The sequence below is a fragment of the Lissotriton vulgaris genome, chromosome 3_1 (assembly GCF_964263255.1).
Source record: "Lissotriton vulgaris chromosome 3_1, aLisVul1.2, whole genome shotgun sequence".
NCBI classification, from domain to species: domain Eukaryota; kingdom Metazoa; phylum Chordata; class Amphibia; order Caudata; family Salamandridae; genus Lissotriton; species Lissotriton vulgaris.
Genome location: NC_141689.1, coordinates 150221651 through 150236323, shown reverse-complemented (window position 1 = coordinate 150236323; position 14673 = coordinate 150221651). Strand labels below are relative to the sequence as shown.

The 14673-nt window shown below is 46.4% G+C and overlaps 1 protein-coding gene across 1 annotated transcript in view; it reads left to right on the top strand.

Moving 5' to 3' along the window:
- The window catches only part of LOC147726126 (uncharacterized), a 689775-nt gene that overhangs the window by 93449 nt on the left and 581653 nt on the right, over positions 1-14673 (top strand). Inside the window, exon 3 of the mRNA XM_086960228.1 lies at positions 841-1029. Coding sequence (XP_086816354.1) covers positions 841-1029 — 189 coding nt within the window. The remainder of the gene's footprint in view (positions 1-840; positions 1030-14673) is intronic.

Genomic DNA, 14673 nt, shown 5'->3' with positions numbered 1-14673 from the left:
TAAAGGTCTGATGTGCAACCATCGTCAGATAAGACGGGCGTCTACCAACGTTTGACAATTTTTATTTTTCAAAAAGAAAGTGTAAATGTCCACAATATTTCAACTATCCCTCGAGCACTCCCTTGAATTGAAAGGTTCAAGTCCAAGCACTATAGTATTTCTCGTCTTCTTTATTTGACCTTGTTGATGTTCGGGCTGGGGGTCGCCTGTTGCTAGAATAATGTGGATTGGTAGAGAGACCCAGACTGCAGCAGATCTGATAGACTGAAGGCTCGCAGCCACCGGGTCATGGCTACTGGCGCGAGTCCTGAAGCTTTTTGTGCCGCTCCCCCCTGTGTCACCCGGTGTAAGTAGGGTCTCCGAGGCTTCAGAGATCAGAAGGTCTCACAAACACAAGGTGCACAATTCACTGTCACTTCTCACCTGTGCACCAGCCTCAGTGCTGCCACATGTACCTGAGCACTGAACAGTGACATTAGGAGCTGACTGGAGCATCACCATTGTAAGGGGTACCAAAGGGGATTTTAGGGTCACACATCCCTTGGTACCAACAATGGAGGGGGGATTGGTGTTCAACAACAAATGCAACGAAAAACATTACAGATTGGTATTGTCGAGTGTGTTGATCCATAAAGTGTGTATGCTGTTTGTGATGCTTGGCAGGGAATTGTTTTGTGTTCTTTGCAAGTGACACCGTTTGAATGTCCTGCTGTCTGACATCCTGTTCTGTTTCCCCCATCTCTGCATATTTCCGCGGTTAAACCGCTCGTGATGAACCTTTTAGATAAATGTGGTCGGCTGAAGATCCTTAAGTGATATTATATTAACTCTTTTTTTCAGAGCAGTGCCAGTATCCGAGCAGCAGAAGTCCAGCTCTCACCCTCACACCGTACAAAGAGTGGTACAACCCAGGAGAGAGTGTCAGAGTCACCTGCCCTCCGGGGTTTCAGCCTTCGAGCGGCACAATGGTGTGCAGACAGCTGGATCGGAGTACACAGAGCGCCTGGGATGTGACACCCTCCTGCATCCGTGAGTGTGACCTTCCTTCACGCTGTCATGTAGAGTCTGCTTTAGGCCGTTGCTTTGTCTTTGAGGGGAACTGAAACTGCCCCAGAGGCTGAAGTGTCAAATCCACAGGATCAGGAGATGTGTGTCTGCCCAGCATCTCCACCAGAGTGACTGCTCCCACCCTAAGGATAGAAGCACTGAATGTAAATTCTACCATGTGCTTCACAGCTGATAGAACTTGCATCACAAATGTGAGCAATGGAAATGTGTCGTCAAACAGGTGGCGCTTTTAATTGTATTTATTTATTTATAGGCGTTATTTACATTTACGGGCAGCAGGGAGCTTTACAATGGGAATAGCCGGAATTGACTTTTCTCAAGAGACATCGAAATCGTGGAGTAAATCCGTCAAACAGTAGTAAAACAAGCCTTGACTGTGGGCTCTGCAGAGGTGAGTCTGTAGGGTACAGAGCAGGAATATCGTCGTAAAAATATCGACTAACCTAAATATCGCTGCAAAAATATCTACAGGAAGAAATATCGATGACAAAATATCGTTAACATTAATATAGTTGTAATAAATATCGTTTACAAAAACATAGTTTACAATAATATCGTTTTTTAAATAATTATAAGTAATGTAGTGTTTTTAATGAATATTTGTAGTCAAAGTAGTATTTTTAGTAGTATATTATTATTTAATAATGTATTTTAAGTTGAATTTAGTATTAATAGTTCCGTAGCGGGTTGTGGGTTTATAGGGGAGTAGGGTGGGAAGTAATTTAAATATAATGAAATAATAGATTAATTAATGTTTTAAATGAATATAAATAGTGTAATAAATAATAGTTAATTAATTTCAATTAGTTAATTGAATAATAATTATGTAATTAATTATGTTAATTTTTTAATTAATTTTAGGTGTGTGTACAGGATTTTTTTAGTGAAAATGTTTTTGGGTAAAGGGGTAGTTTTAGGGTTCAGGGTCAGTTTTCAGTTTTTGGGTAAAGGGGTATTTTTAGGGTTCAGGGTCAGTTTTCTGTTTTTGGGTAAAAGGGTATTTTTAGGGTTCAGGGTCATTTATTTATTTATTTATTGTGCATCTTGTAACGCGCAAACTAAAACCTGAAGGTGTCAAGGCGCCTAACAAAAAGATCAGAAAGCGGGCACTCATGCGCTTACATATACGCTTGAACAAAGAGGCGTGTTTTAAGGGCAGCTCTGAAAGTTTGGAGGGAAGGGAGGGACCTAAGCTCTAATGGAAGGTCGTTCCACCATTTAGGAGCCAAGAGGGAGAATGCCCTACCACCCCATCTGGCTTTCCGAATGCGTGGGATGTGGAGAAGAGAATGATTGGAGGAGCGGAGGTTCCTGCCAGGGTTGTAGTAGGTCAAGATGGCTCTAATCCCTGTAGGGCTGCTTTTAGCCAAGGCCTTATAGACCATACACATGGACTTAAAGACGATCCGCTCCTTTATCGGAAGCCAGTGCAGCTGCTTCCTGGCCAGCGTGGCCGAAGAGCATCGAGGGAGATCGAGGACAAATCTGGCTGCCACATTCTGGACTACCTGCAAGCGCTGCATCTGACTCTTATTCAGTCCAGCATACAGCGCATTACAGTAGTCCAGACGAGATCCCAAAAGGGCGACAGCAAGTTGCCTTCTTGCCTGCAGGGAAAGGTAGTTCCTAATTTTCCTAAGGACATGGATTATACCCCAACAGGTCGATACCGTCCTGTTGACCTGTTGGCGTATGCCCAGAGTAGGGTCAATCATCACCCCGAGATTTTTAGCCGAAGAAGTAGGCTTAGGGCAGAGACCGAGCGAGTCAGGCCACCAGTCCATGGACCAAATATCTTCCCTTCCACCGAACACCATCACCTCGGTCTTCTCCCCATTCAATTTCAGTGAATTGTAAATCATCCACTGGCCGACGGCCTCCATACAAGATCTAAATCTGGAGGCGGTCAGCTCAATTGACTGGGAGAGAGACACGAGGATCTGAGTGTCATCCGCGTAGGAAACTACCTCCATCCCAAAAGATCTAATAAGTCTGGCAAGGGGGGTCACATAGATGTTAAAAAGGGTGGGACTGAGCGCCGACCCTTGGGGGACCCCACATTGCACAGACAGGGATGGAGATAGAAATTTTCCCAGCATTACCCTCTGCTCCCTATGGTCGAGAAAGGAAGAGAGCAAACCCAGGGCTGCCCCCCGGACCCCAATCTCACCCAGTCGAGATGTTAAGACCCGGGGATATAGGGTATCGAAGGCAGCCGTGAGATCCAGAAGGATCAGGAGGGATGTCCGACCCTCATCCACACTCATGCGGATGGAGTCGAGAACCAGGGTGAGGGCGGACTTGGTGCTATGTTCCCTCCTGAAACCATGCTGGGAAGGGTCCAGGCAGCCTGAATTCTCCACAAAGGCAGCTAGATGCCTATTTAGATGGGACTCGAGCATCTTTGCAGGGGCCGGAAGCAGTGAAATGGGGCGGAAGTTTTTTTAAAACCCCAGGATCTAGGGAGGGTTTCTTAAGAAGAGGTTTAACCACAGCATTTTTCCACTGCTGTGGAAAGACACCCTCCCTCATAGCCCCGTTCATGATCTCAAGTAAGGGGGGTAGAAGAGATCCCCTACACTGCTTCATGATCTTAAGAGGGCAAGCATCTAGTGGAGACCCTGACTTGGTTTTATCAAGCAGCGTGTCAAGATCTTGTAGGGAGAGCGGAGGGAAAGATTCCAGATAGCCGGCCAAGGGAGGCTCTGCCGAGGGAACATCCGGGACTACAGTAACTGGAGGCTCAGCCGTTGATAGCCTCTGAGACTCCAGAGAAGAGTAAATGTCCGATATTTTGGACTGAAAGAAGCGAGCAATGTCATTACAGAGCTCCTGAGATGGAACAACCGGATCGGGGACCTGAAGAGATGTAAGAGAGTCCACGATCCTGAAGAGCTCTTTGGGAGATGAAAGGGAGGAAGTCAGGGCCACAAAGTAGTCTTGTTTGGTCCTGATAATTTCCGACTTATATCTCTTGAGCAGGGTTTTGTGAGCTTCCCTGTCTTTGAGATCCCAACTGGCATGCCATCGACGCTCCTGTCTCCTTACTTCCTGCCTAAGGAGTCTGAGTTGTTCAGAGAACCAAGGAGCTGATGGTCTTTTCCTTGCTGAATAACAGGACCGCGCCGGCGCCAGTTCGTCCAGGGCCTCTTTAAGAATGTTATCATAATGCGGCACCGCTGAAGAGGGATCCATCTCCCAAATAGAAGACAGACGGGAAGTCCATGGGTCAAAAGAATGTTCCCCGATGTTTTTAAAATTCCTGCGTACTTCAGAAGTACTCGTAACTTTCCTGAAACTTTCCTGACTAGGGAAGGCCACATTGAAAGGAACGGCCAAGTGGTCTGACCAGGAGAGGGAGAAAGGAACCGTAACTGAGAGTCTCTGGTCGTTAGAGAAAATCCCATCGAGCGTATGACCAGCTCGGTGGGTGGGTCCTTTCACCAGTTGAGTGAGTCCACATGCTGTCAGTGCTTCCAGCAACACGGAAGTGTCATGTGATTCCAGTAGCTCTAAGTGAAAATTAAAATCACCCAGAATCGTTAGATTCTCCCGACCAAAGTAGGGCTCCAGGAGCTGAAGCAGTTTTAAGCTAAAGTCTGCTCTGGGACGGGGCGGACGATAGACCAGAATCCCATTAAATGGAGAGATATGGGAATCATATAATGAAAAATACAACACCTGAATAGCATCCTTGGGGTCAGATAGAGGCGTAGTATGACATTGAAAGCTGTCCCTATGCAGGATGGCTAAACCACCACCGACCCGGCCTACTCTGTCCTGCCGAGTCAGGCAGTACCCATCAGGGACTGCTTCAATAAGGTCTGGACCCGAGGAGTCCTTAGCCCACGTTTCCGTAATAAAAACCCAAATCGGATTCTTCTCCAAAATAAGCTCTTTAAAAATATTATTGTTTTTAATAAGTGAGCGCGCATTAAGGAGCAAGCATTTTATACACAGTTCACTAGGAGAAACCGGCGAGCGAGGCTCCCGGGGGGTGACGGACAAGGCGGAATTGATACCGGCCGAGTCTATCTGGAAGCACCCACATCCCTTGGACACGAGGAGGTCCTCCGGAGTGAATCTGTGGAAGCATGGAGCAGTTTTAGGTCGAAGGCGTAGCATATCCAGTAAGGAATATTTCAGTATTCCGTGGCCAACAAAGTCCGACCTATAGGTCCCGCCGTCCAGCCCGTCCTCAGCGCAGACGGGCGCAGACGGGCTGGACTCTGGCGTGACTCCGGCGTAGCGACGGCTTACACGCTGCGCGCACACGCTGCGCGTCATTTCCACTGATTAATATAGGGCTCTAGCCAGTCGACCTGACTGCTAGAGCGCGGCGAATGTTAGCGCTCCCTAGCACCCACCCAAGATGGCGCCCGCCAAAATACTAGCGCGAGGGTCCGGCCCGCTCAAATAGCGGTGAAGGGCACAATTATAGTGCAGCAATGCGTCGGTGACAATTTTAAAAACAGGGAACTAACTGTGTTCAACAAAAAACAACTAAGAAGACAGAAAAGGTAATTTAAAAGCAGTAGCGCGATAAATGCAAGCGCAGTGCGGCATAGACCGATATTGCTCTTACCTCAGCCCCTTTATACTAACGAACCACGCGCTGCCTCTAGCCAGTCCACCTGACTGCTAGAGCGCGGCGAATGTTAGCGCTCCCTAGCACCCACCCAAGATGGCGCCCGCCAAAATACTAGCGCGAGGGTCCGGCCCGCTCAAATAGCGGTGAAGGGCACAATTATAGTGCAGCAATGCGGCGGTGACAATTTTAAAAACAGGGAACTAACTGTGTTCAACAAAAAACAACTAAGAAGACAGAAAAGGTCATTTAAAAGCAGTAGCGCGATAAATGCAAGCGCAGTGCGGCATAGACCGATATTGCTCTTACCTCAGCCCCTTTATACTAATGAACCACGCCCTGCCTCTAGCCAGTCCACCTGACTGCTAGAGCGCGGCGAATGTTAGCGCTCCCTAGCACCCACCCAAGATGGCGCCCGCCAAAATACTAGCGCGAAGGTCCGGCCCGCTCAAATAGCGGTGAAGGGCAAAATTATAGTGCAGCAATGCGGTGGTGACAATTTTAAAAACAGGGAACTAACTGTGTTCAACAAAAAACAACTAAGAAGACAGAAAAGGTCATTTAAAAGCAGTAGCGCGATAAATGCAAGCGCAGTGCGGCATTTATCAGTTTTTGGGTAAAGTGCGGAGTGCGGCATTTATCAGTTTTTGGGTAAAGGGGTATTTTTAGGGTTCAGGGTCAGTTTTCAGTTTTTGGGTAAAGGGGTATTTTTAGGGTTCAGGGTCAGTTTTGGGTTTTTGGGTAAAGGGGTATTTTTAGGGTTCAGGGTCAGTTTCAGTTCTTGGCTAAAGGGATATTTTTTGGGTTCAGGGTCAGTTTTCAGTTTTTGGGTAAAGGGGTATTTTTAGGGTTCAGGGTCAGTTTTGGTTTTTTGGGTAAAGGGGTATTTTTAGGGTTCAGGGTCAGTTTTCAGTTCTTGGCTAAAGGGATATTTTTTGGGTTCAGGGTCAGTTTTCCCTACTGTTGCACCCTCTGGAGTGGGAATAGTAATTTTTACTCCTACGCTATCAAATGTTTTAATTAGTAATATATTGTATATTTTAGTTATATGTATGTATTATTGTTGTTATATAAAGTAATGTGTAAAATCAATTTATATGTCCACATTTATTAAGTTTATAATTAAAAAGTGTAGTAATTTTTTTTTGAAATAGTTAAAAAATAAAAGTAATGTCATGTATTTTGTTAATAGTACTTATATTTATTTATTATTTAATGTAATTTTAATTATTTTAAAAAGTCGATATTTTATACATCTATATTAATTACAACGATATTTTGGAGTCGATATTTATGTACTTACCTGTTTAAGTATAGGGTGTCGATATTTTTGTAAACGATATTTTTACAACGATATTTATGTCAGCTATATTTTTGTAATCGATATTTTAACACCTACCAGTCTGTAGGAGGGGAGGATGGACTCTTGTGTTTTCAGGTGGGTGATTCCAGGGCCACAGCCTGGAGCGTTGACTTGGGGGTTCGGCCCCTAATTATACCAGCGTGAAGGAAACATTCTGGCCATAGAGGTGTCCCTGGACAGGAGATCTCTACAGGCCTTCAGTTTTTTAAACAATGCTTCAATAATGAGAAACTTTAAAATGCTACAATGCATTTTCTTTTGTATTTTATATCACAGTGTTATGCTTCTCTGAGGATTTTTTGAAGAAATGTGTGAGACAAATACCTGGAGAATATAGAGAACTCCATGGGACACATTGTTCCCGGATTAGTAGGTTGCCCTCTTGTTTTTAATACAAACGAGGTCCATAAAGCCATCACCTCGACATCAGGAGGAAATGTGCCTGGTCCCGATGGTGTACTGGCTGACCTCTCCAAGGCAGATACCAAATTTTGGGCAGTGGTTTTAACCCATGTTTTTTTTAATGCAGCCTGTAAGCTTGGTTTTCCACAGTCATGCGCAAAGGCAGTGATCATCCCCATTTTTACAAAAATGTACCAGGGATGACCCAGCATGTTAGAGGCCAATCTCTCTCCTTGATTCTTCGGCAACAATTATGGGGAAAGTGGCCTTGGAGCGCATAACATTGCTGCTTGCTGAGAGGTCGCTCCCCAGTCTCCCTGGCGAGACCTGGTATCGTAAAAGCTGTCTGTATTGTAGTGCTTTGGGCGCTGCTTCGCCTCGCTTCTGCTGCAACTGTATTGTATATTTAAAAGTGTGTCTGTATTGTATTGCTCTGGGCGCTGCTTCGCCTCGCTTCTGCTGCAACTGTATTGTATTTTTAAAAAAGTTTGACTGTATTGTATTGCTCTGGGCGCTGATCCGCCTCGCTTCTGCTGCCATTAATTCAACTTTAGTGCGCGTTTATCCCCGGCGCTGTGCTCTGCCCTCCCCCCACTGCCATTTTGTTTATTAGGTTGTTGTCCTCGGTCTGCGTCCTCGTGAGCCCGCCCCGCCTCCCAGCTGAGCCGCCCTCGCCCCTCCCCCTTTCCACCATCCATATATGACAGATGAGCTTCCGCGCAGCGGTCACGCGCAGCGATCGCGCCCCAGTTGCGCCGAAGGTGCGCCAAAGGTAAGCCCGTCTACGCCCGTCCGCGCCTGGACCGCGCCCAGCGCCAGTCCCCCTGGTCCTCGCAATGCCCACCCCTCCCGCATTACTTACGATGCCACCACCCTCCTAGCCCTTAACCCCGGCCGCTCCCCCAACTGCGTCCAAGCCGCTCCTGGACACACCCAGGGACCTTTCTCATGCAACTCCTGCAAATTCAACGGCACCGACAACAACTCCGCTACGATCACACAACAGATATCCGACCCCAACCACCTACAATGCATCTTGCTCAACACCCGATCGGTCCACAGGCACGCCATTGACCTCTGGAATCTACTAGACACCATCTCTCCGGACGTCGCCTTCCTAACAGAAACATGGATGAACGCCTCTTCTGCCCCTGACATCACCATTGCCATCCCAGAAGACTATAAGATCATACGCAAGGACCGTACCGGCCACACAGGAGGAGGTATCGCTATCGTCCATAAGAAATCCATCCGCATCTCTACCAGTTCAGACGTCAACCTCGCCAACTCTGAACACCTTCACTTCCAGATCCACATCGACCCCAAAACCACACTCAGAGGCACCCTCCTTTACAGGCCACCAGGACCCCGCTCAAAGTTTAGTGAAGACATCACGGACTTCATCACTCCACACGCGCTCCCCTCCGAGGATTACATCCTTTTGGGCGACCTCAACTTTCACCTTGAAAAGAACAACGACCGCAACACCACCTCCCTTTTGGACAACCTCGCCAACCTCGGACTTAAACAACTTGTTACCACCTCCACCCACATCGCAGGTCACACACTCGACCCTATCTTCATCTCCAGCAAACATGTCTCCTTCAGCCACACCACAGCTCTCCTTTGGACTGACCACAGCTGCGTTCACTTCACCTACAACAAACCCACTTCCAACAACCACCCCCAACCCACTCTGCAAAGAAACTGGAACAAAATCACCATCGACCAGATCTCCTCATCGCTTCTTCTAAACCCCCCAGCCCACTCTTCAAACCCAGACCAAGCAGCCACCAACCTCACACAATGGTTATCCAACAGCGCCGACATCTTAGCACCACTGAAAAAACGACAAATCAAATTAGGCAGCAAGAAGGCCTCCTGGTTCAACGATGATCTTAAGAAATCCAAGAAACTCTGCCGCTCCCTTGAGAAGGCCTGGAAAAAAGACCCAACCACCAGCACCAAGGACACCTTTAAAAACGCCACCCGCATACACCACCAACTGATCCGGACCGCCAAAAAAGCCGCTTTCAAGGACAGACTAGATAACAACGCCCACAACAGTAAGGAATTATTCAACATCGTCAAGGAATTTACCAACCCCTCGGCCAACTCCAACGACATCACCCCCTCTCAAGCCCTCTGCGACTCCCTAGCCTCATTCTTCCACAACAAAATTGCAGACATCCACAACAGCTTCGACAACCGACCCAAAGACCAACCCTCCCAACCCCCTTCAGGACCCCCACCCCCCCTGAACATCCTCAACGACTGGAAGCCTATCTCCACTGAGGACACCATCCGTCTGATGAACTCTATCCACTCAGGATCCCCCACAGACCCATGCCCTCACCACATCTTTAACAAAGCAGACTCCATTATAGCACCGCACCTCCGAGACGTCATCAACTGCTCCCTCAACTCCGCAACCTTCCCGGAAAGCTGGAAACATGCCGAACTCAACGCCCTTCTGAAGAAACCCACAGCTGACCCCACCGAACTCAAAAACTACCGCCCTATCTCACTCCTTCCATTCCCTGCCAAAGTCATCGAGAAAGCGGTCAACAACCAGCTCACCGGATTCCTCGAAACCAACAAATCCCTCGACTCCTCACAGTCCGGCTTCCGAGCCAAACACAGCACTGAGACCGCTCTCATCGCTGCAACTGACGACATTCGATCTCTACTGGACAACGGAGACACAGTCGCCCTCATCCTCCTCGACCTCTCCGCAGCCTTCGACACAGTCTGTCATAGCACCCTTCTACAGCGCCTCAGAAACGTCGGAATCCAAGGAAAAGCACTGGAATGGATCACTTCATTCCTCACAGGAAGAACCCAGAGAGTCCGCCTCCCAACATTCAAGTCAGAGTCCACTGAAGTCATTTGTGGCGTGCCACAAGGATCTTTTCTCAGCCCCACCCTCTTCAACGTATACATGAGCCCCCTTGCGACCATCGTTCGCCAACACAACCTCAACATCATCTCCTACGCTGACGACACTCAACTGATCCTCTCACTCACCAAAGACCCTAACACCGCAAAAACCAACTTACACGAAGGAATGAAAGAAGTAGCCGAGTGGATGAAGCACAGCCCTCTGAAACTGAACTCTGACAAAACAGAAGTCCTCATCTTAGGCACCTCCCCCTCCGCCTGGGATGACTCTTGGTGGCCAGAGGCCCTTGGAAAGGCACCCATCCCGACAGACCACGCATGGAACCTGGGCATCATCCTGGACTCTTCACTCTCGATGACCAGACAAGTCAACGCCGTTTCAGCATCTTGTTTCAACATTCTTCGCATGCTCAAAAAAACATTTCGATGGATCCCCACCGAAACTCGTAAAATGGTCACCCACGCACTGGTCACTAGCCGCCTGGACTACGGAAACACCCTCTACTCCGGTACCACCGCAAAACTCCACAAAAAACTCCAACGCATCCAGAACGCCTCTGCCAGGCTCATACTTGACATCCCGCGTAAAGAACACATCTCTGGTCATCTGAAAACCCTCCACTGGCTCCCCGTAAATAAGAGGATTACTTTCCGCCTCCTAACCCACGCACACAAAGCACTCTACGAACTTGGACCTGAATGCCTCAACACACGCCTGTCCTTCTACACCCCCTCCCGTCAGCTACGATCCTCCAACCAAGCTCTTGCCACTGTACCTCGCATGAACAAAACAACCATGGGAGGCAGATCCTTCTCCTACCTGGCAGCTAAAACTTGGAACTCCCTTCCCACTCACCTTCGCCTTACTCAGAACCACCTAGCATTCAGAAAGCAACTTAAAACTTGGATATTCGAAAAGTAATTCCCCACCCCTCCATAAGCGCCTTGAGACCCTATGGGTATGTAGCGCGCTATATAAATCTTTTTGACTTGACTTGACTTGGCTTGATAGTGCCAATATTGTATGAGACCTGCAGTATGGGTTTAGACCGGGGAGAGGGACCTTGGACCAGTGCCTTAACCTCCACCTGGTGATAGGAAAGTATACCGTCGCCAGGGAGGGTATCTGCACTTGGCTTTCATGGACCTCTCCTCGGCCTTTAATCTAGTTAATAGGTCCAAGCTATGGCTGGTCCTTCAAGAAGCGGGGCTAGATGATGATCTGATATGTTTTCTGGTGACTGCTCATGATAACACCACAGCGGCAGTCCGCTTTAATAAAGACAGCAGTCTGACTGATTCTTGGGTGGTCAAAAGAGGGGTGTGCCAGGGATGCATATTGGCGTCTTTGTTATTCATTCTTTATATTAACAAACTAGTGCAGTCCCTGACAAATTGTTGCAAAGATATACCAGGCGCAAAATTGATCCCAGCACTTTTATATGCTGATGACACGGTTTTAATATCCAGAACCGCAAGAGGGCTGCAATTGTTATTACACTGTTGAATAGATTTTATGGATTCTTTGGATTTGGTTACAAATTTTAAAAAATCACATGCAATGACTATAGGTTCTAGGAAGGTAGCTAAAGCAACATTTTACTGTAAGGGGATTGAGCTAACCAAGGTGTCTACCTTCCCATATCTTGGGGTGCTCTTTGATGATCAACGCTCATGGTGTGCACAACGCACGCTCAAAAAGAATGTTTTAGCTAGAGCGACAAGGGCAACATTAGACTTCCCTAAAAGAATAGGTTCTAAGCCGCTCCCTGTGATTTTAAAGATTTATAACGCTAAGTGTATCCCGATCACTACCTATGGTAGTTATATTTGAGGCTACAAGGACACGACAGAAATACAAGTGGCAGAAAATAACTTCATGCGTACACTACTTTCTGTCCCTGCATCTACCTCAATTTTTAACCTACAAGAGGAGTTGGGAGCAGGTTATATTTCAGACTTGATTGCAGTTGCCCCACTTCTCCGCTGGATGAGAATTTGGGCTCAAACAACCCCAAATTTAAGGCAATTAATAATTCAGGTTTGCTTGGTACTTGTTAAGGCACTCAGCATCCCATGGCTGAAATATATTAAAGTTCAAACTGAGAAGTTAGGTTGTCGTGAATTGTTTACGTTCCCTACCCCTTTGACTAAGCCCGCTGTTAGAGCAGTTAACCTCATAACGGCTATGGAACGTCCAGCTCAGGTGCTGGACGTTCCATTGCAGCTATGAGGTTCGAACGTTCAATTGCCGACGGCAGCACTCCTGAGGTAGTGGTGCCGTCGGCCACCGAACGTTCGAAGCACTTAAGAGGTTAAGTTGAAGTTTTTAGATAGATGTCAATGCGTAAGGGAGGAAAAGGAACTAATTAAGCCCTTGGTGAGAAAGTATGTCACACTGAGCCTGGGGTAGCAGATGCAACCATACTTGACCTACATAAACAAAGCTTATCATTTCTTTCTTTTGACAAGATTCCGGTTAAAATATGGTACCCTGGCTACTGGCCTTTCCGAAAGGTTACTCTAAATGTAACTCACCAATTAGGTGCACATGTGGCAACTTCTCAGAGCAAGATACTCTAATATTATGTTCTTTTGTTCCCATTATGATCACCTACGCAGAAAGTACATCCTCCCGCTGGTAAGGGATCAAAACGATGTTCAAGTACAGCCAGCTTTGGTCTACTTGCAAATGTTAAGCTCAGCAGTAATCTGCCTGGGGTAGCTAGTTTGGTGCCCTTAGATACAGGAATAGAATTAAGCAGAGTTAATCATTCTGAACAGGACTGATAGTATGTTTATGTGGATCATCATACAAAGTTACCTAATAGTCTTAGTTGTGTTTGTTTTTTATTATCTTTGTATAATGTTTTAATGAATTCTAAATATACAAAGATATGAATTTTAATAGATTTAAATGATGTTTACACAATGCCTTATGTCTGTAGATGTTTTATGTTGTACTTTTATGGTTTTAGCCTAGCCAAATAAAGTTGATTTGACTGACTGTGAGAAAAAGAATGTGTTTAAAGTGTGTTTAGAGAAAACTAATGCAATTTTGAGACTGTTTTACAGGGTGACTTAGAGGTTCACCCAGATAATTGCTGGGAAAATAATGTGAATCTGAAATATTATTAAATCGGGCTTATGGGATGTTAACCGGATAAGGCTGAGGAAAATATGCAGCAAATGGTACATTTTCAGTCCTGTTTAACCCAAAATATGGAAAACCAGTTGTAAGGATTAAACGGCGGCTCAAGGAGATCAACAAACCTTTGGTAAATTAATGATAAGATGTTTCTAAAAGAATATTAGCATTGTTTCACAGGTGGACATGACACAGTAGTAAAATATTTTTTACAGGAGTGCAGTGCTTAATTTGAGCCGGAGGTTGCAGGTGCGGCCCACAAGCGCTTATTTCTGGGAACCAACGTTAATTTGTCCCGATCAGACTGACGCAAAGCACGAGAGAGAAAAGCACAAAAGGGGGTAGGAAAGAGGAACAAAAGATACAGAAAAAGAGTGAGAAAGGGAGAAAGCAGGGGCATAAAAGAACATGCAGGAGTGAGCATGAGGGGCAGGAAGTGTCTAGTGGTGAACTAAAGTTTCATGAGGGGTCAAGACTATGCAGCTTTGGTTTTTGGTGCCACCTCTTTCTTCAGCGCAGGTGGCATCTTCTGAGCAAATGCTTGGCCCAGGTATGTATTATTTTACAAATTAGGCACTGCAGGGTTGTCGCAAGTCTCCTGCAAGGTAGCCTGGCTTGGGAGTCTTGCTAAAGAGTTTTCATAAAATGAGGCAAAACGATGAATTGAGAAGATGAAAGAGGCAAGTTTTCACAGAGCAGCTTATATTTGTCTCTTTGATTCGCACTCCTTCCAACAGCTTTATGAGGCTCATTGCAGTTTTCCAATTCTCCCAGATTTAGTAAGTCAAAACTTCAATTTTACATGCATTTTCCATGTCGCTTGCCAGATTTTGTTTTGCCTTTTCCACGGTCCTGTAGAACTAGACATTCCTGCCAACCAACTTAATGATACCAATATTATCGACTTAAGAAGGATGAACGACTGATGGGAGTCAAAAATGTGGCTGACAGTTACATCCAAATATCAGCTTCAGGCTCACCAAACCAATGACCTATCTTATTAGGTTACCATTAATAGAAGACATGAAAAGAGAAGGTCTCTCGTAATCTATACTAATATAATAAAGAGAGAGCCCAAACCTTTGAGGCGAGTAATCGCAGGAACCAAGGCACCAATCACAACAGCCAATACAGCGTTGGAAAGGGCAGTTGCAGCAGAAGGACATAGGCTATGCAGACGCCCACCATATACATTTAAAAGGT